The sequence below is a fragment of the Monopterus albus genome, unplaced genomic scaffold, assembly GCF_001952655.1.
Source record: "Monopterus albus unplaced genomic scaffold, M_albus_1.0 scaffold152.1, whole genome shotgun sequence".
NCBI classification, from domain to species: Eukaryota; Metazoa; Chordata; class Actinopteri; order Synbranchiformes; family Synbranchidae; genus Monopterus; species Monopterus albus.
The window spans coordinates 934,156-955,892 of NW_018128032.1; the positions used below are offsets into that span (position 1 = coordinate 934,156).

Sequence of the window (21,737 nt, forward strand, 5' to 3'; positions counted from 1 at the left end):
CCCAAAATTACAAAACATTGTTGAAAACACCCAAATGTGCCTTAAACCATTAATTTAGACACAAGTATAATGCTGCACCCTATTGGCAGGAAAACAAAACCTGTAGTATTAAATTAGTAAATTATGAGGTCCAAGAATATCATTTGATGATGGACAAGTCGATTGCCACCTAGTGGCTGATTGCAATACTGGTCATAAATCCAGCCCCTGCCATAAAGTAAAAATTCAAAGTATTTGTATTGTATATGGTAGATATAATCATGCTGATTTGTGTAAAAGTGATCATTTTTCATTGGCAGTCTGAAATGTCATTCAGCTACTCAGTCACCACTACACAGAATCTGGATACAAAATGCCAAGAAGGCAGCCACCGTACCGACATTAGTTTGGCTTCACTTTTGCATAGTGGAGAGAAGTGGTGACATGTCATCCATATTTATATAGAGTTTATGGTAGACACCAATAAATGTCATAAGAAGACATGCATTTGGAAGTGCCAGTAAATGTCGAGTGCATGTGATGCTAACTACATTAGGACTGCAAGGCTATGGCCTTCACCCTAATATTTTGGGACTTAATTACTCCACTCCACATTGATTCTGAATATTACAGTAACAAATTTAAACCACACCAGAGACTAGATAATGGCATAATATTAAACAAACTTACCTTCAGTTAATTAAAGCAGCCCATAACACATAATGCAATTTGCCTGTATTTTATTTTTTTTCATTTTATGCTTCTTTCATTTTATGCTTAATTTTCACTGATTGTACAGTGTAACCAGTGCAGCCTGGATATGGTGTGTCATAATTACCTTTATACAGCAGGCTATTGCGTTTAATTATTCTAAATTTAGTTAAATATGCTGCTGTGAATCATTAGTTGTACAAAAAGTATTATACTTTGAATTCCTTAAATATATTTTTCATAAAGCCCTTTTCTTTCACATGCAAATGAAGTGCAGGGTTTGTCAAAATAGAAGCCAGGCACGATTTGAGAAGTGTTGGATCCGGCTTGTTCAGGCACAAATTAACCCCTGCCTATATCACAGCAAAGCACTGTGCTGTCTTTTTAAAAGAGCATAAGAAAAAGTTATGTTCTAGTCTGAAGGTTCAATGAAATGAAAAATAAAAAAAGATGTATGACTAATTTCAACAAAATATCAGGTACATCAAGGACTTTGTCTCCCTTAAAAGGCTATTCAGTGTAACTGGGACAGCACTGACACAGTAAAGTAGTATTATTACAACAATAAATAGCTATGTGCAAATTAGGATGCTTTAAGCCCACTTAATAGTTCACAGGCCACTAACTATCTAAGTAAAACATCTTAAAGCTGAAATAATAACTCATATTTATGCTTCCTTAAGGCCAACCCAGTAAAATGTAGATAACCTAAACTCTAATTTGTTTGTTGTTTTTACTATTTAATAGTTGGCACTCATATTTTGCTGTACACATTAGGGCCCCTGAGATCAAATGCTGTGACACCTTTGCCTTTCCAGAGGGCTTTCTGTGGATCTGAACGTTTAGTTAAAGCTGTAACACAATCTGGGCTCACACACTCATTGCTTCAATAGCAGTCAATGAAATCTACACAAATCAACTACGAGAGCGTGGGGTAGATCCAATTCTAGACACTATCTCTTGCTAAGTACAGTTCAAAGCCTCTTGTTGCTTTAGTTACAGTATTTTTTATTTGTTGTACAGGAAATCAAAACTGTAAACTATAGATGGGTGATAAATCAAAGGAAAAACTAACAACATGTCTCTAGAACAGCTTCAGTGCTGCTTTGTTGGGGGAGGAAGCATCATGCTTCCAAGACATATTCCCTCATTGTGTTCAACACACTTTTTCATACTCATTAAGCCATTCAGTAACCTGGAGCTGCAGCGATGGGTCAATTCCCTGATAGAAAAGCAACCAACTGGGAGTGATTGTGCTTTGTGTACTGTATTTGTATTTCATACAATAGTGTAATATTGTATTGTGTCATAGTGCCATAAAATTTTGCATCAAAGTCGTGTTAACAGCAGTTTTGTGTGTATTTGGCACAGGTAGAATATTTTATACTTTAATATTACATTTTACAAATACAGAGGTAATTGTATTAGTAAAACGTTAGTTAACCCCATGTTTAATGTGATGAACCGATGCTTTGAATTTGTCATACATGCTAAAAAAGTGAATATCTTTGTATATGTTAGCTTGACAAAACAAGACATTTGAAGTCACCACCTTTGACACTGGAAGATTTCCCTTATTTTGACATTCTGGGACTAAAAAGATAAATCACATAATCAAGAAAATAATCAACAGATTAATCAGATAAATGGAATAGCTGTTTAGAATCAACTCACAAAGATGTTTGACTCTCTAAAACTGGTTGAAGCATGAACTTTTCCCTGTTTTTCAAAACATTTGCAGTTTAACAAAATATTAAAAAGAGCTTAGATGTTCCTAAGCCATATTACTGTCACTTTGATTTCAGTAATTGAAAATAAAATTATTTTGATGTGTGAAAGCATAGTCTTAAAAACTAATTTGTGTATCCAATAGGATTACAGGTGATTGCTACATTCACTGTCAAGGTTGAAGCATTTTATCGGATTTTCTGACATTTGATTTATGCTCACTTTGGTGTGTGTTTTGCAGCGTAATCACTGGAATCAAACAGCATAGGCCTGGAGAAAATACTGGGTTAGTTTGTTCTGAATAGTGTAATACAGCATTTAATTTGCTTGATGTTATAGCTGAAATTTTAGTGCCTGGCAAGATCAACAAATGATCATACAGTACAAATATATCAAGAATCTGATTCACAAGCTGAAGTCTCAGGGCAGGTCTGGTTCCTGAACAACACCGCTGGCACTTTGAGATTTACATATTTGCTGACATGGACTTGAATTTCTATGTGCTGTAGGTCCTCTGAATGAAGTGGCCCCTGTAAGACAAGATGTCCAGAAAACTAATTTGGCATATTTGTCAAATTATTCATCTTGATTTTGGGAGATGCCAGCATAACACATTGTATGATATTTTCTGCTTAATTAATATGCAAATGTGTAACAGTCCACATGCAATTTAATACTATTTGCAGTGAGTGCTGCAATGTCCTCAGTCTGACTGAATCTAGGGAACTGTTCACATCTGTTTTAGTGCGCTAAAGCTCCGTGCACTCTGTTTTTTTAACATTGCACCCCTGATTGAAAATTGATGTTGCATTTGTTGGCTAAAAATGGTCCCACAACTTTATTACCGTATTACAGTATATCATTGATTTCACTCTGAATCTAATGTAGAAAATTATAGGCATGGTGTTCCTCCTTAACAGCAGGTAGCCACCAGTCATTTGGCTCCCAGCAGACACAGCCATGGACAGTTTGATGCTAATTGTCCTGGCCCTGCATTATGCTGTTCAGTCTACTGTAGGTAGATATTTTCAGCCAAGCGTTCCAGCTGTGCTCATAATTCCAGTAAGGCATAGCTAGCATTACCTGTGGCAATGCCAGCACATAATTAGAGAGCTCTGTTTGGGGTTTTTTTCTTTATTCATGTGCATTTGTGCTAGTTTGAGGAAAATTATGTCTACAGAAGATCTGTTTTGGAAATTGTTGTATAAAAGCTTATTATCCCTGTGGTGGCTCTTCATTGTGATTAGGAGTGTGTCTCTACTACCCATAATCATGATAAAATACAGTAATCATATATTCATGCACATTGTACCAGACCGCTGTGATGAAGAGGGAGCTGGAAGGTTAAGCTTTCAATTTACCATTCAGTCAACGGTACATTCCAGACCTCACCTATGCTCATGAGCTTTGGACAGTTACCAAAAGAATGCCATCTTGAATAAAAGTGACTGAAATGAGTTTACTCCATATGGTGGCTGAGCTCAGGATTACAGATAAGGTGAGCTTGGGCATCCAGAGGGAGCTACAGTATAGGAGTAGAGCTGCTGCTCCTTTGTTTTGAAAGGAGCTGAGATGGTCCAGGCATTTCATCAGAATGCCCCCTCTGCATCTTCCTTTGGAGGTTGTCCAGGAAAAGGGATGGTAGGGGACCATGTAGGAGAGGCTGTATATCTTATCCAGCCTCAGAAAGGCTCAGGGCTCCCCAGGAGAAGCTGGAACATGCTGCTGGATAGACAACTAGACTACTGTACCTTGCTGAACCTGCTGCCATCACAACCTGACTCCAGAAAAGCATCCGAAAATGAGTGGATAATGAGTGGATACAGTTGTAGTTGATAGTTTGTGGAAATATTGATAAACCTAATGACAGCTAAAATGAACTGATAAACAGGGTGTCATGCACATAGCAATAAAATAGGCTGCTATTTGGAAAGTTCAGCTGGAGGAATAGATTTATGTGTTTAAAACCTTTTAGACAACATAATGGTTTGTAATGTTCACAGACAGGATTTTCAAATTCAGAAAATGATTACAGTGACAGTTGTTTTATCTTTGGTCATGATGAGGTCAGCAACAGAAATACAGTATGGTGTTCACAGTACAAAGTAATCCACAACCAGGATGTTGTATATATATATATATATATGTGTACACACACACACACACACACACACACACACAAAATCAAAATTAGGGGCTTCTGCACTCTGAAAAGAAAACACACAGATAAAGATTGGATCACATTTCGGGACCAGAAAAAGGGCACAGGGTGACAGTTCGTCTTAATGGAGCCTTATGCTGTTAAGCCTTCAGTTTAAAATTAGTCCAAATTAACACACTGGAACAAGATGGGTGTCACTGAAGGTGTTCTTGAGTTCATCTGTATGGGCTGTGGGGGAAAGTGCATCTGAGAGAGGAAATGCCCTAAGGTACTGTATACATATTTGGATTAGATAGACCACTTGAAGCAGATAAAAAACTAGAAGTGGGTCAACACATTTTTCCAAGCTCCAAAAAGGTGTGAAGTGGTCAGAAAATGCAGAGTGTGAGCCCCTGAGTCTTTTGGACTCTAGACTAATATAAATGGGAGGATCGAACCAATATTTCTCTTCCACACATATAGAGACAAGAAAGGCACACTCAGGCCCATCCAGCTAACTTGAAACACACTATACCCTGAAAGATCTAGTACCATTTATGCCTCTGTAAGGTACCATGTGACTTGTGATTTATTACAATCACCTGCTGAATGTCTGGAGATTTGGAGAGAAGTGAGATTGCCTTGCAAGCATTGGCTAAAAAATAAATAAATAAATAAATAAAATAAAAAGTCTAGCATGTGTCTAACAAAGTAACTTATTTACCTGTTTTCTGCTGCGGGAGAAAGAAGAATGGAGCTCATTACTGTATACCATTTACAGTATATTTATTGAAATGTGAAAAATCCTGATGCTTCAAATGAACACATACACAGAAAACACTGTGTGTTTGTGCAGATCTGTGTGCTTTCTTTAGCTACTCCAAAAAACAATCTGAATTCACCACAAATTCCCTTGTAATAATTATTTATTAATCCACTCTGTCCAACTAAATTTTTAAACTATCAAAACATACATGTACCTGTAGCAAGGAGAGCGTTTCTTTTCTCAAACTTATATAAATGTGATTTACAAATGGATACTATGTAAGTGTGACAAAAAGAGGCAGGAAACCAGCTGAGTGCACATGTTTTATCCCTGGAAGGCATGAAGAATTGATGACCTGTGGTGATATATTTGGAATATCATTTCCCATTATAATTTGCTATGGGGGAAAAAGAGAAAGAGACGGAAATGTGCAGTAATGCTATTCTACTTTATAAATCCTGTTGTGCTAAAATAAGTTTAAAAAAGTGCTTGTGACTTTGGGGAAATATATGGACTGGGGCTTGCAAAATACACATCTCCACATACAGTATGATTAAAGCCCTGAGTTCTACTCTGTTATGTTACATACATATACACGTGTCTTTGTACATGTGAGGAAAACTTAACCTTACATACCCCTGCCTGTTTGCCTGTGTGGTCTAAGCATGAGAAAGTCTACATTCCTTTGTAATAAGCCTTGTTCTTGCTCAGCCGTTGGGGGTCAGTTACAAGGGTCTGATTCAATTATTCTTTTTCTCACAACAGGAGGAAAACATTTTCATGGTGAATGGTTTGCCTAAATAGATTAGCATCTCAAATAATTCAATTTCCTTTCATTTGATTGATTTCATACCAAGAGGGGAAAGAAATCTTCATTTAAAACCATTGCATTTCTAATCAAACATTAACTGAGAAACAGGCCTGGGTGAAAATCTTTTATTACCAGTTTCTTCATTCATTTAAATAGAAATAGAAAATGCTGACGGCTGCCCTATTAAATGGCACCACCAGTATTCAGTGTGTGACCAGCTTTTATGCACGATCTCCAAAATAAAGTGCTTAATCGCTTGCACGCCATTCCTCGTATAATACACAAACTGAGCGCACGCAATCACACACCACCGTACACACACATACACAGAGGATCTATAGCTGACCATTACTACAGAGGATTCAGATGAAGCAGTTCAGTCATCTGATCTATTCTCATCCATTATTCATCCTGCTTGGGGAGACAGAGACGCTGGGCTTCTCTTCATAGAGAGGCCCAGGAGCCCCATCTATTCTCATGAGCAAAGGAAATGCCATGCAGTAGTAGAGTGAATCACCAACACAGCAAAAGAATGAGAGAGAGAGAGAGAGAACCAAAATTGGGAGTGTAGGGTATTGTGAGTGCACAAGAACTGAAATGAACCATCGTGTGTATTCGACATTAAATTCCTTCAAATCCAAAAAAGTTACTAATGTGAACAACCAGAGTACAGTTGTGGATTTATAACTTATTGAGTCTGTCTCCACCAGGTGCACCTTCCAGACTGATGCCCACCAATGCTATGCTGTCAGAAAATAAAGCAGCCCGACCTGTACTGTGAGGAGAAAACACCTTGTGGAGACACTGTGTGAGTGGCAGGGCAAGCTGCCACAGATAATAACATCTGAAATAAATTTGATGTGTGGAATTCAATCTGTAGTGATAGGGACGGCTGCAGCATTAGAGTGAAGTTCTAAATGCTATCTACTCATCCATGGAATGAGGACTGACACGCAGTCTCAGAGAATAGATTGTGCAATTAACAGCCTTTGTGCTGTTTTGACACAATGAAAAAAGGAAATGAGATTCAATGTTGTCATGCACGGTTCTCTGTAGCTCTGATTCCCATAAGATATTCCAAATGTACCATGTTTCAGGTGAGAATAAGCTGAGGGAGTTGAAACATTATGAGATGCAGTATAATAAAGCACACAGAGAGAGAGAGAGAAGAAGAGGGGGTTCAGCTGGTCACACTTATTAATAATCTGCAGTATTTCATTTTGATGGCTTTAAAATGTGAAATTTTGATATGTTTTGTTCTCTGTTTTGGAGGAGCAGTTCACCTCTTCAGCACTTTGAGCCATAATTATAAAATGCAATACTTCCTTCAAAGAAAAGGGGGCGCTGTTTGAGTAGACATTGAACAGAAGGACTTGACAACCAGCAGTGTCACCAAACTTCCCTGATTATTCCTTTATTTAAAAAGGTTTCTGTGTGTATTGTCGGACATTGCTGTCCTTTTAGTACACCCATGTTCCTTTCTTGGACAAAACCCCACATTTTCCTATTTATAAAACAACAAAGCCTCACTGAATACAAATTTGACTCAACAAGTTGCCATCTTATTTAAATTATGCTCATGAAAAGCAGCACACAAGTATATTATTTCCCCAAACAGGTTAAATGAATGCACCCTTTTCTCAATCTTGTGTTAAAGCAGAACACACACTCGGTTTAACAAACAGCAGTTTACACTGATATTGGCCTGACTACTGTTTAATAAACATGAACTGTTTTATCTCAGAATCATTTGTGCTTCAGCTATAAAGCCAAGTGCAACCAGTTGAGTATAGGTTGTTCTGCCCCCCCCCACGTCAACTAACAGACTATAACCATAAAAGAAAATTGCTATAATATTCCTATAAAATGTTTGTGGTTCTCGTTGGTGAGTTTATGGTTACCTCACCGCGCTCCATGGTGTTTATGCTTCCCATGGTGTCACTGTAATATGCCTTCAATATTTCTGTTGGGAATGACAAGTGTGTCTTTGGGCTTCAGTTGCAATCTGTGCGGCCAGTAATACAGTTTTGGACATTTTTCCAATTCTCCTAAGGTATCACAGTAATATTCCTATATTATTTTATAGGCTTAGATATCATTGCAACATAATGCAGCCCAATATGATAGCAAGCTCCCTGCTTGAGCCCTCCCTCCGCCTCTCATGTGTCTACATTTTCATCCCATGGCCGTCTCTAGGTGATTTAGCGCCGCCAGTCTCAAGCAGGTGTCCAACATGGCGATCACGGGGAGCGGATCTCTCGCTATTTCTCTTTCTGTTTTCGTGATATCAGTGGCGTTTCTTCCCAAAGGTAAGTTTTTGCTGTCTTGTGTGTGTGTGTCGGTGGTGTGGACATCTCCCTTCCGCAGCTAAAGCCCTGCAAGCACCGGGGAGAAGTTGTGGTGCGTTTGCGCGCTAGATACGCACTTGCTCTTCTGAAATCTCAGCATCACTTTCTTTCTATTGCTCCAATAATACTTTCGGCTCCGAAATATACACGCTGTTTGTCGACACTGTCTGGGTACTTGTCTCGTAATTTCGGGGCTGATTTAAAGGTTGCTGTTCGGAGTTTTACTGCAAGGGCTTCAGAGGACCGCTATAAAAAGTATCTAGTGCTGCACAATTGCATAGGCGGAGTGGAAGTATAATCGAATGGCATGGTCTTACAGGCTTTAGACCTAGAGCAAGTTGAAGGTACTGCTCATCAAATGAGTCCAGTTCTCCGGCAACAGAGAGAACACGACCCAGTGGTACCGCATAAACCTTCACAGTCCCAACTCATCCCACTGTCGACAAAGCTCTCAAGTCTGCGCCTCAGGTGCGCTTTGGTGGAAAACACGCATTGCAGCTCTAGTCTCGCACAGTGTCCTCTGACCGTACAACTGCAGCCTCTGATTCCGGTGTGTGTTCTGGTCCGTAGTTTTCACTTCTCCCCCCGTTAGCGAGGCTGGAGATGTAAATCTGCCATGTCGCTGTTGGGCTTTACAGCGTGCAGCTACATCAGCCGGGGGTGCCTAAACGTGTACGACCATCGCAGCCCCGAGTCCGATCGTTTCACTGTTATTCCACCGCGATTTCACCAGAGTTGCATGCGTCAGTGTGTGTGTGTGTGTGTGTGTGTGTGTGTGTGTGCTTTTCCTAGAAAACGTATCCGCTGACAATACTGATGCATCTGAAGCAGTTAAAATGTGAACTTGGAGCCTCTTTAAATCCCTCCCAGCGGTGTGATGGACATATTGTGTTGTCAGTCCCTGGGTTGTTAAAATGGCAAGCAACAGTTGCGACCACAGGTTTACACTTAAAGACTACTTGAGCGACTTCTCAGTTTCAGATATTTCCATAGTGTCCATATTGTAGGTTGCAGTGGTGGTACAGTATCTGCATCACTCATCAACAGGTCTGCAGAAACTCCTCAAAGAGCGTGTGTTGGGTGGGTGGTGGTGAGGGGTTAGATCCACAAAATGGTCCCAAAATGAGGTTACTAGCTGAACAGAATGCTCCTGTTATTATTATTATTATTATACAGCTCACTGCTTACAAGGCTTTCATTTCACAGTTGTTGCATTTATTATGGTCCGTGCTGAATAGCAGTTGAATGACATTTGCGGCATTGTCTAGCATCTCCTTGTCTTATTAATTTAATTAACCTCTAAGTCAAATAAAATAATGCATCATGAATGTGCAATCAGTCAGAGCTCAATACACCAAGGGTTGCAGCCTAGGAAACGGATGCGGCTGATTGGTCAGGTAAAATCCCCAAGTCCAAAATTCTGATCCAACTGGTCTAATTGTGTTTGTGCCAGCAGCTAGGAGCAAATAAAGGGTCCAAGCTCCTGCTTTGTGAAGTGCTGAAAGCCTGCTTTTTTGACTGCGTCCAGTCTTTCTTTATTAATGTTCCTCAGACAGTGGATTTTAACTTTGCTTCTCTATCTGGTGAGAGAAGAGCAGTCTCATTAGCACTTGGGGTCAGTGAAAGAAAGACAGTGAGAGACAGGTGATTCCAGACATCACACAGTAGGAGGAAGCTGTGCTTGTAACGACTGCCTCGGCTGAGCATCCCCTTATGAAATGCTGAGACTTAGCATGTTAACAGTCTGTTTAGCAGTGTTTCCCTCCCCCCTGTTTTCTAGGGCTCAGCCTGTTGTAGCATATCAGATGGTCAAATTTCAGAAGATTGCATATTCCCACTTATTGCCAGTTTAAAGCCATTCGTCAGGACTGAGTGATGGTGAAGTGGATCAATACGAGCTGTCACGAAGCCTCGGGGTGCCGCTGGAAGACAGGATCTCAGAGAAACAAAAGGAAGCGTGCAGTTGTTACAGTGCTCTTGGTTGCCAGTCCACATGTGACACAGTGAGGGATTGGACATGTTCGTCTCTGCTGCTCGTGGTGGGCTTTGGCTTTAAAACACATGAGTAGAAGCATTATGGAAGAATAATACAGCTGTGAAAGAATACCATCAAAGTCCTGTACTCACATTTGGACTTCAGTAAAAGTATTTCCAGCAAAATATGCAAAAGTGAAACTACTCATGTAAAAAGAACCCCCATGAGTGAGTGTTGTTTTATTACAGTAATTAATTATACAAGTTTGTTTTTTTCTTATTTACTGGTTTAATTTTATTTATTCAGTCGCAGGATATTAATTTTATACTTATTCAAGTGTCTTAATTATAAATTAAACTTGATGAACTGATTAAACATCTGATCAATGTCAATAAATAATTAAAAATTCTCATCATAGTTTACTAAAGCTGGAGGTGATGCCTTCTTCTTTTGTCTGATTACTCAAAAAAAAAAAAAGTTTACAAGGTTACCATCATACTGGCAGCACCAGAGAAACATTATTCAAATGATGAACTGATTACCACAATCGATGCATATCATATCCATTAACTGATTAAATTAGTCATTGTTTCAGCTCTGGGTACATGAGTGCAACCTTTAGCCAACAGAGGCCTTCTCTCTACCATCTGTAGACTAGCACCATGTTTCAGGATATATTTAATATTAGTCTTAATGGCCCACTGATATTGTGAAGTATTTCATCGCCTGTACGTTGAGATCACCACAGTACATCATTTGTAACAATAATATAGTCTTCTATTTAAAGAAATTGAATTTATTGCTCATTAAATTTACATTTAACTCTGCTTAATAAGCCTCACTCTAATTGCAAGATAATGCATTGCACTACTTTATGTGGTGGCAGCTAATCTTACTGTTGGAAAGGGAGGGGCTGACAGAGAATTGGCAGCCGGTGCGTGTAAGGGATTTAGCCACTGGTAGCAGATTTAACAAAGTAAGCTATGCTGTAATCATTTCACTGAGGACGTCACACCTCCAGGCTGTGTTCGTCTGCTCTGAATTTTGCTGCTGTGCATCCGTATGAAGGCCCACGTTCCCGTCTGCAAATTGAACATATTTAAACCATCAGCGCCTTGTCTGAGCATGACAGTGTGTGAATGTGCATCTACGATCAAACTTCACACTCTCTTTGAAATAGCTTTTTAAATGGATGGAGTGCAGAAGGTCCCTGCAGCTCCTAGTGAATAGGTAGATTTCGCTCCAGTATCTGTCTTTCCAAGTCAGAGTTTGCAGTAGCCAGTTTAAATTAAATGCTTTTTAGTTTCTGAAGAATATATCTGGTTGTTTTTGAAGGTCACGGAAGTGCTGCTGTACACATGCTATCACTTTGAGTCATGTAGTAAATGTTTAAAAAAACAAAACTCGGGACATTTCTGCGCAAGGGATTAGTACTGCTGTGTCAAACTGAATGACAAACTGAGGACGATCAAAAATGTGCCTGTCTGTCTGTGTTGAAATGTAGTAAACAGTCAATTAGGAGAAACAGACAGATGACAGGTCCTTTCATGATGGTGGGGACAGGAGCTCCCATTCATGACTGTGCTGTGGTAATGAGGAGGAGAGCTGCTGTCTCTGCTTATGAATATGACATTGTTCTCTCTGTTCCCTGGATCTGACAGACCTCACTCTATTGGCTGCAGCGCTTAGACGGTGACAACCAGGTTCACAATGACACAAAAAGGAAATACAATGTTTTTGTTTTGAAGGAGGCACAGAGTGCACATTAGTATGGGTGACGAAACAATTACAAGCCACCATTAAGGCTGTAGAACAGTAGTCTCCAAACGAAGAACCCACATTGGGCAACATCCACTGTAATCCACCCTTTCAGACCAAAGTAACAGCCAGTCACATACTGTACTGTACTGTAACATGTCTGGTTTGTCTTGACTGGTGGACAAAAACATTGTGAGGTCAAATGGTGTTATTCACATACCCTTAGTTGTCATGACAGCGTGGATGTGAATCTAAGTCCAAACATCATTCCCTTTTTGTCCTGTTTTTGGTCTCTACCAGCTTCTCCCAGTTCTCCAGATGCCAAATGCTCCGCTGTGTCCACCAGTGAGTCTCTGTCTGCTGCTTGGTGCTGAGTGGCAGTCTACAATGAGCCTGTAGAGCTGAAAACAGCTGCCTGCTGCATCCAAAAGCTACACTATGAGAGCGCTGAGTGTGAACCAAAACAATAATGTCGTGGGCCAACAGACAACTGAACAACATGCTGAATCTCGCTCTAAAGCTGAGTGGAGCTGTGGATTTAGTAGATAAGTCTCTGTCAGTCGATACATTGTTATTATAAAAATAGTGAACACATCCGCTTTAACACTGGGTGATTTGAGTCTTTCTAGTCATATTCTACCCCTGATTTACTTAACTGGGGCATGTATCTACGGTACATATGAGCTGCATGGTGTTTGTCTCTGAGGTAACTGATGAGAAACAGGGCCCTGCAACATTTGGATCTTGTCAGGATTGGGTTGATACTCACATTACCAAAGAAATACAGGTCAGTGGGGCGCTCAGCACAATTTGTTCACTCATGCATGTGTCATACAGTACTGTGTGAGACTCCAGTGGTCAGAATCTCAAAATTGTTAGGCCAAGTATTTTGTTTGGGCCAAAGATTACAGCCTAAAATAGGCAATACACATTTCTTTCTGATACATTCAGCGACTTTAACATTTACCTTTTTTTTATTATGAACCATCCAAAATATTTGTACAGATACTATATTTAAGAAACAGCCCTGTCAGTAGGTCAGTCACAGCTAAGAGAAGTTCACCAAAAAGAGATGCTTGAGACTTGATGACACTCAGACAGAACATTAAGACTAAGTAACTGTTGATCAATGTGGAGGAGAAAGGACTCATTCTGAGAGAGAAGACTGAATCTCTAATCAATAAATTCACTTATAGAGCTCCCACTAATCCACTGCTTGAATAGGAATAAAAAAGGTTGTGGCGCTCTCATCAGCAGCTCATAAAAAGAGGTATTTTTGTGCGGTCTGCTAAGAACAATGACCAACAAGCGGGCGCTGTTTCATTACTTTCTTCTTTTGGTCACATTTAGAGATATTGTCTGGAAGGTGGCCAGATCACACTCTGTTTGGACCAGTTCTGTCTTCTCTATACTATGAATGGCAGGACACTCACCTCTTTAGCAATCGAACAACAAGGGCTCTTCTCAGTTTGTCAGAGCTCAGTTGCACCTTGCATTTCAGACTGAGCAGATCCAGGCCTGATAAAATAACCACAACGTACCTGGAGTCCTGTGTAAGCAGGGGCACAGAGGTGGAAATGATGCACCACGCTGCTAGAAAATCTAAAGTACAATTACCAGTGAGTGCCAACAGAATGCAGACACTACACTAATCAATACATCTTTCATTACTAAGAGAAGGGCAATGCACTGTATATACTGCACTTAACTTAGAGCTAAGAATAAAAATGAAAAAATCAAATTTTTCCAGATTTACGTATATTTCACTTATATTAGATATTAGAATGAGCTCTGTTACTTTCTATAGTCCCACAGTAGAATCGGTTGCTCCCTTTCTCGTATGAGTGCTGTTTGCAAATGTATTTATGCAGACTGAATGAAATATTATTCCCTTACACAGCAGGATATAGCTCGACTTGGGAACCACATTAGAATAGCCTGGTCCTTCCAAACTTCGGTTTCTCTTCAGCAGTGCCCCCACTGCACCCTAATGTTTCTCTAATTTTATTTGAACAATACTCCCAGAGACGCCAGCTGGAAAAAACAAACAAGTCTTAAAGAAACAACATTACTGTACATATACCAAAGGACCAGAAAAAATGGTCATCAGAATTTTTTGCAATGCCATTGTTTGATCAGTTTATGGATTAATAATTTCAGCACTACTACTTTGATTGTAAGGTCTATTGGAGATTTTAGTTTGTGACGGTACTGTAAAGGACTGCGATACACCGATGAAGCAGATTCATTGAGATATATTTTGGCAAGAAGGTTTTCCTTTTCTTTTACTTTTTAAAATGAATACTTGCCAGTCTTGTAGTAGAAGTGTGCAGTGAAGTTTAGAATGTAAAGAAAATATATGATTACAGAATTTGCAGCTGATGCTGAACTTTTAACCCCCTCTCAAGGTTAATCATAAGAAACTGTCGATGCTGTTTACACAGACAAGAGCTGCTGTCTGACAGGTTAGTGCTTCCTGCTTTGGGGGCATCACGCTTTTGAGTTATCAGTGTGGTGACAGACCCGTCTTAATTACGCTCAGATACAGCACTATAATCTGTCATTGTCAGGCTGATCAAGACTGTGCAAACCAAGCACTAAGACTCATTCACCCAAACCAGAAGACTATTGATTATTTCTCATACCTGAGTCATTGCACTGTGGAGAGACATGGGAGGCAATAGAGCTAATGGAAGTGGGGAACTCAAAGTCACATTGTTTACATATAAGATGACAAGCAAATGTATTTGAAAGGAAATACGGGCGTGATCCATTGGCTTTCACATAGCAGTCTGTCAGGAGCTAACGAGGAAAGTAAACCCCGAGCTGCCAAACAATCAGCTGCCCTGCAGTTCAGACGGTGAGCTTACCGCTCAGCAGCTTTTCTGTTTCTAAATCAAGTCCTGGCTGTGCTTAGCATAACTAAACATTTTGAATGGCTGTAGCTCTGTCAAAAATATGGATCTAGTCATTGATAAAAGGAAGCCTAACACCTCCACAGCACAGAAATATACCACTGCTATCACATAGCTGGCTTTTTGTAGGTGGTGATACAGTAGTGGCGAATGCCAGCAGAGATGCCTACATAGATTATTGCTCTGCCCCTACACATTTACATAGTGTATACGCTGTGTACTAATATTTGTAGTTTACAGTTTTTGCAGTGGTATACAATAAATTAACACACTTGACTTTATATGAACAGGGAACAATATAACATTTGCACCTTTGGACGTCAAACTGCAACTTTAAAATTAAACTTAACAAGCAAACAGTAAAATGTTTTCCCAAAAATGTAAAAGTATTTTCTGTTTTAAGATCCTTAACAGAACACAAGGGTTAAGCGCTACATCGTGGGCCAGAAGTTCAGTGAGGATCTCTGAATGATCCAATGTTGACCTAAATGACTAATGATGATAAATAGAATCCACCTGTGTGTAATCAAGTCTCCGTATAAATGCACCTGCACTGTGATAGTCTCAGAGGTCTGTTTAAAGCGCAGAGAGCATCATGAAGAACAAGGAACACACCAGGCAGGTCCGAGATACTGTTGTGGAGAAGTTTAAAGCCGGATTTGGATACAAAAAGATTTCCCAAGCTTTAAACATCCCAAGGAGCACTGTGCAAGCGATAATATTGAAATGGAAGGAGTATCAGACCACTGCAAATCTACCAAGACCTGGCCGTCCCTCTAAACTTTCAGCTCATACAAGGAGAAGACTGATCAGAGATGCAGCCAAGAGGCCCATGATCACTCTGGATGAACTGCAGAGATCTACAGCTGAGGTGGGAGACTCTGTCCATAGGACAACAATCAGTCGTATACTGCACAAATCTGGCCTTTATGGAAGAGTGGCAAGAAGAAAGCCATTTCTTAAAGATATCCATAAAAAGTGTCGTTTAAAGTTTGCCACAAGCCACCTGGGAGACACACCAAACATGTGGAAGAAGGTGCTCTGGTCAGATGAAACCAAAATCGAACTTTTTGGCAACAATGCAAAACGTTATGTTTGGCGTAAAAGCAACACAGCTCATCACCCTGAACACACCATCCCCACTGTCAAACATGGTGGTGGCAGCATCCTGGTTTGGGCCTGCTTTTCTTCAGCAGGGACCGGGAAGATGGTTAAAATTGATGGGAAGATGGATGGAGCCAAATACAGGACCATTCTGGAAGGAAACCTGATGGAGTCTGCAAAAGACCTGAGACTGGGACGGAGATTTGTCTTCCAACAAGACACTGATCCAAAACATAAAGCAAAATCTACAATGGAATGGTTCACAAATACACATATCCAGGTGTTAGAATGGCCAAGTCAAAGTCCAGACCTGAATCCAATGGAGAATCTGTGGAAAGAACTGAAAACTGCTGTTCACAAACGCTCTCTATCCAACCTCACTGAGCTCGAGCTGTTTTGCAAGGAGGAATGGGCAAAAATTTCCGTCTCTCGATGTGCAAAACTGATAGAGACATACCCCAAGCGACTTACAGCTGTAATCGCAGCAAAAGGTGGCGCTACAAAGTATTAACTTAAGGGGGCTGAATAATTTTGCACGCCCAATTTTTCAGTTTTTTTATTTGTTAAAAAAGTTTGACATATCCAATAAATTTCGTTCCACTTCATGATTGTGTCCCACTTGTTGTTGATTCTTCACAAAAAATTACAGTTTTATATCTTTATGTTTGAAGCCTGAAATGTGGCAAAAGGTCGCTAAGTTCAAGGGGGCCGAATACTTTCGCAAGGCACTGTATACAATAAATTAACACACTCGACTTTATATGAACAGGGAACAATATAAGTATACAATAAATTAACACACTTGACTTTATATGAACAGGGAACAATATAACATTTGCACCTTTGGACGTCAAACTGCAACTTTAAAATTAAACTTAACAAGCAAACAGTAAAATGTTTTCCCAAAAATGTAAAAGTATTTTCTGTTTTAAGATCCTTAACAGAACACAAGGGTTAAGCGCTACATCGTGGGAGCATGGGGTCCATTGGCCACACAAGTTCTTATTAGTCTGCATATTGACTTTTTAGCCTACTGTGCACTTTGCAGAATCAAAATCAGCTTTATTGGCCAGGTGTGTTGGACACACGAAGAATTTCACTCTGGTACATCGGCTCTCAATGTGCAAACATTTTCCAGTGTGACATTATAAAACCTGACTTGGACATACAGTAGCTAATTATTCTATATTTCCTTACTCTGCCTGCAGATTCTTGCATCTTTCATACACTTTTAACATCTGTTTAAACTCCTTACACTATTAAGATCATTTGTTCCTACACATAAAGTGGTCAGAGGCTCAGTCCCTACTCTTATCAGTACATTGTATATTCATATTTCTTTCTTTTTGTGTGTTTAACATCCAACTGTATGTTACAACATAGGCCCAGTTTACTAAAATCCTCAGAGTCTGCATCATCACTAGTTAAGTATCGCAGTTCAAGTAGTGTAAGTAGTTTTTTTTCTGGTATTAAAAGATGTGTACATCAGTTTAGGGCTGATACTGTAGCTGTGTGGTGGGCTTTAGTAACAGGGATTTGTTTATACTTGAAACACTGATTAGGCCTTAAAAGAATAAACTGCGAACAAATAGTTGCCACCAAAGCCCCGACACAAAGAAATTAAACTGAACTAATAACTTCTTGTTTTGGTTTGTTTTGGTTCCTGCAACGTTGGAATATAAGTCTCTTTTTTAGGATGTTGAAATTTGTTGAATGTCCCTTAATGAGCCGATGAGCTAAAGACCTTCATGAAGTCAATAGTGCAAGTTTTTTCTTTATCATTATGTGCTGATGATTGTTTTGGTGTTGTTTTCACAACACCTTATAACTTTTCTATTAAAACTGTTGCACAACCAATACTCTACAAAACAGTTCTGCTGTTAGAAATACTGACTACAGCTGGATCAGAGCAGCAGACCTTCATTAATGCTTTTTCATTGGTCAAGATAAGCTGATTCCACTTGTCAGATTTCCACTCAGAGTAATTCTTTTATCGGTCCTTTGTTCGTTGTCCCACCAGTGTGTCAATTCTAGAAAACAGAGAATAGAAGAGCAGTTATAGCTCCATGTATAAATATACTGAAATATGCTTTTTGTTAGAGGCCACATCCACTGAAATGACAAGTCTAGCCAATTATGAGAACTGATCAAAGTTTTTAAGCACTTAAAAACATCTACTCATAATGTCGTTGACATTGGCAGGTAGACAGACACAAAAAGACAAAGACAAACTGCCATCGCATCCGACTCCACATCCATGTAATGTTGTTAAATAGAAGTGAAGTCATAGCAATAAAATGTCTGATCTTATTTTTTAAGTATACCACTGTTTTCTAATGTCTCTGTATACCTAAATATGTACTTTGTATATGGATCAAAAGCCACAGCAAAATTTTCATGACAAACATATTAGAATACAGTAAAAAAAAATGTGTGCAAGCAACAGGAAATTCATAGGGAGAATAACAAAGTGTCACCTCCACACACTTGGATAAATTTTAGCAAGTGCAATGACAGCTGCTGAGCAAGAGGGACCTTTGTTTTTGTGGACAGCGCTTTGGTTTACCCGTAGTTTAGTATGCACACAAGCTGGAGGAACAAGCAAAGTTCATTTCTCACATAGAGTTACTTTTAGTTTTCCATGATCTTTCTACAGTCAGGTCTCATTTAGTTTTGACAACCCATGATTCTCCCATGAATTAATTGGTCATTGTAAAGTCTGCACCCTCGGTAAAACCGCTTCACTTGGCTTTCTGTTATCCTTGGAGGCATAACACATGCCAGCACTCATTAGCACAGTGCTACTGTTTGCAAAAAATAGATTCAACACCTATCTTCTTTAACTTCTTGCTTTTAATGTTGCTTGATGCTACAGCACAATAATGATCCAGCTTTAGGGCAACTGGGTTCACGGTAAGCAGTGAAATGTACGGACAAACTGGCTCAATGCTGAACCTCTGTGTGCTGAGACTGAACCGGCCTACTCCTCATGTTGAGGATGAGCCATGTATGGATTTTTTCTTGCAAGCTTCAATGTTGATAGCTGTCAGTTTATTTAAAGGGAGCACAGTAGCTCCTTGTACTGTATGCCTCTGCCTTTTGTGTGAAATCTGAGAGCTGTCTTTTCATGCAAGCACATGACAAGGGCGCAGCTTTGATATTTTTGAGATGCAGTGGTAAACAGGACCATTAGTTGTGAGATGTAAACAGGATCGTTACTGGAATTGCCAGTTTATGTAGCCATAAACACTGAATCATTCCCAGTTTGGCAGAAGTGACTCCGTTGTATGAAGCTTCAACCGAATCTACTTGAATGCTACATAGTAATAATTCAAGTAAAGAAAGACACACTGCAACGTTTTATGTTTATGGTTATTTAATGTGTACAGCATTATTTCTTACTACAGATCTGGTTAACATGTGCATCATGGCTCAGAGAGAATATGCTGACCTCTGACCTTTCACTATGGAATGTAAATTGACTTTGGCCCTTTATGTAGCTTGTTGTATATTTTCACTTGAAACTTTTTCACATTCACACATGACCAAACTCTGTGTCCCAGTGTGGAAAGCTCTGCTTTGAAAAGAGGACTTGATGTGATTGGCCCTGATTGTTAGCAGCTCCTAACGCTCTCACCGATGATGTATGATAATGGCGCCCATCTAATTCCACCTGGTTTGCATGTGCACCATGGATGAACTACAGGCCACACTTTGATCCAAGTGTCTTGTGAAGACAATGTCGCCGATCGAATTCTCTCAACTGAAAAAACTGTTAAGTGTTCATACAGGACCCCACTGGAGCTGATTGACAGGGAAACATAGAACCACAAAGTGGATCTAACTTTAGATGTGACATGGCTGATTAGATTTTACTGTATTCACACTTAAATTTATATAGTTTTTATTTCACTCAGCACAATTTATTGACTTTATATATACTGTATATGCAGAACACATTCCAGATATTTGTGAACAGGTTTTTATTTTACAGCTTTGCTCTGCGATCTAAACTTACTGAATGAAAAGTTTGATTTTGTCAGCGCAAGTCAAACTTACCTCTGCACAGAAAAGGTTTGGTGAAGACAGAGCTTCTCTGGTCTACAACCAGATGTAAACAGTGCTAGCCTAGGGATGTCATTAAAAAGAATAGCATGTCTAGACCTCATAAACCCAAAGCATATTGTTATTTCCAAGCAGCAGGAGTTATTGCCTGTGAGCACTAAGATGACATCCATCAATTTAGGGTTTTATTGGAAAATGTAGATAGGCTACTTGGGTTATGTAAATGATTTACTTAGCATAAAGTTTTGCTTGAACAGGCAGGGAGACAGTGTAGTTAGTGAGGGCAGGGAAGTATGTGTGTGACAAAGGCGGTATTGAAGCAAAAGCTGATTTCCCAAGCCTGAGAGAATCGCGATCTTTGCATGAATTAATAGGCTGGACCTGCACGACGTGGATTATTCTGGTTCAAAAATCAGTAGACTTAAGGGCTGTCAAATGGCGTACATGTGTAATAGGATTGTTGTATGTGATTTCATTTTGTCACTTGTACCCAAATGTCATATCTTCTGAGGTTTGCACTGATTGTTTCTCACTGTTTGTACAAATTGCTGTTTTATTCTCTGTGCTTTTCGATATTGACGGTTCAGGGCAATTGAACAGAAACTCTTCACATTTAAAATGCTTTTCACTGAATTTGTATTGATGGCAAATAAAGACTGCCTGTAATGAGGACAGTTTATACAATAGATCTCAGAGCACAGACAAATCACTATTAACTTCATTAGTCCCTGTCAGCGCGCTATGACGATATGCGGTGGGAGAAACAACCTGAATACATTTACATAAAAAACTGTTCAGATTTGTTGCGTGGAAGTTTGTAAAATCCCACAGCCTGTTTTCGAAATGCTAGAGCTTCAAAGTACAGAGCATTTGCATGCAGTTGTGTATCACTCTGACATGTTGGCCTCATCTTTCAGTAAATCTCAAATCTACATTTATTCAAATGTGTTCAGTGCGGTGAAGGTTGACACTGCATAATCCATCAAAATGTTCCATTTGAAGAGAGGGGCTAGAATTATTTGAATCATCAGAAAGCGGCCTCGCTTGTGGTGAAGCATGGGTAGAAACTGGTGAGAGTTTGAAGCCTTCAACAGAAAATCTACTGTATATATACATGCTGTATAGGATCAAAAATCACCTTGTGGTTGTTCTGAAGTCTTTTCCTATTCCGCTGTGTTTCTATCAACAAGATGGAATAAAAACTGTATTAGATGTCAGTTCAAGGTATGAAATAAAGGAGAGTTTAAGTCATTAAAAGGATTAAAATGTTTGTTTTTTGTAATGATTGGCATAAACGAGAGTTTGTGAGACTTGCATAAATCAAGTTGCACCTCATCTTTTGAGCTTTAGGTCATGTCTAAGATGATAATTCACCGATAAGTCAGCATGCCACGAGCTCTAATACTAAGTATCGTTTCATACTGATTCCAATCCAAT

General features: G+C 39.5%; 1 protein-coding gene across 2 annotated transcripts in view; it reads left to right on the plus strand.

The window, feature by feature from the left end:
- Positions 1-8,298: 8,298 nt before the first annotated feature.
- cadm1b (cell adhesion molecule 1b) overlaps positions 8,299-21,737 on the plus strand; it is a 162,024-nt gene continuing 148,585 nt past the window's right edge. For both annotated transcript variants that reach the window (XM_020614858.1, XM_020614859.1), the window contains exon 1: positions 8,299-8,444. In XM_020614858.1, coding sequence (XP_020470514.1) covers positions 8,369-8,444 — 76 coding nt within the window. In that variant the 5' untranslated portion in view covers positions 8,299-8,368. The remainder of the gene's footprint in view (positions 8,445-21,737) is intronic.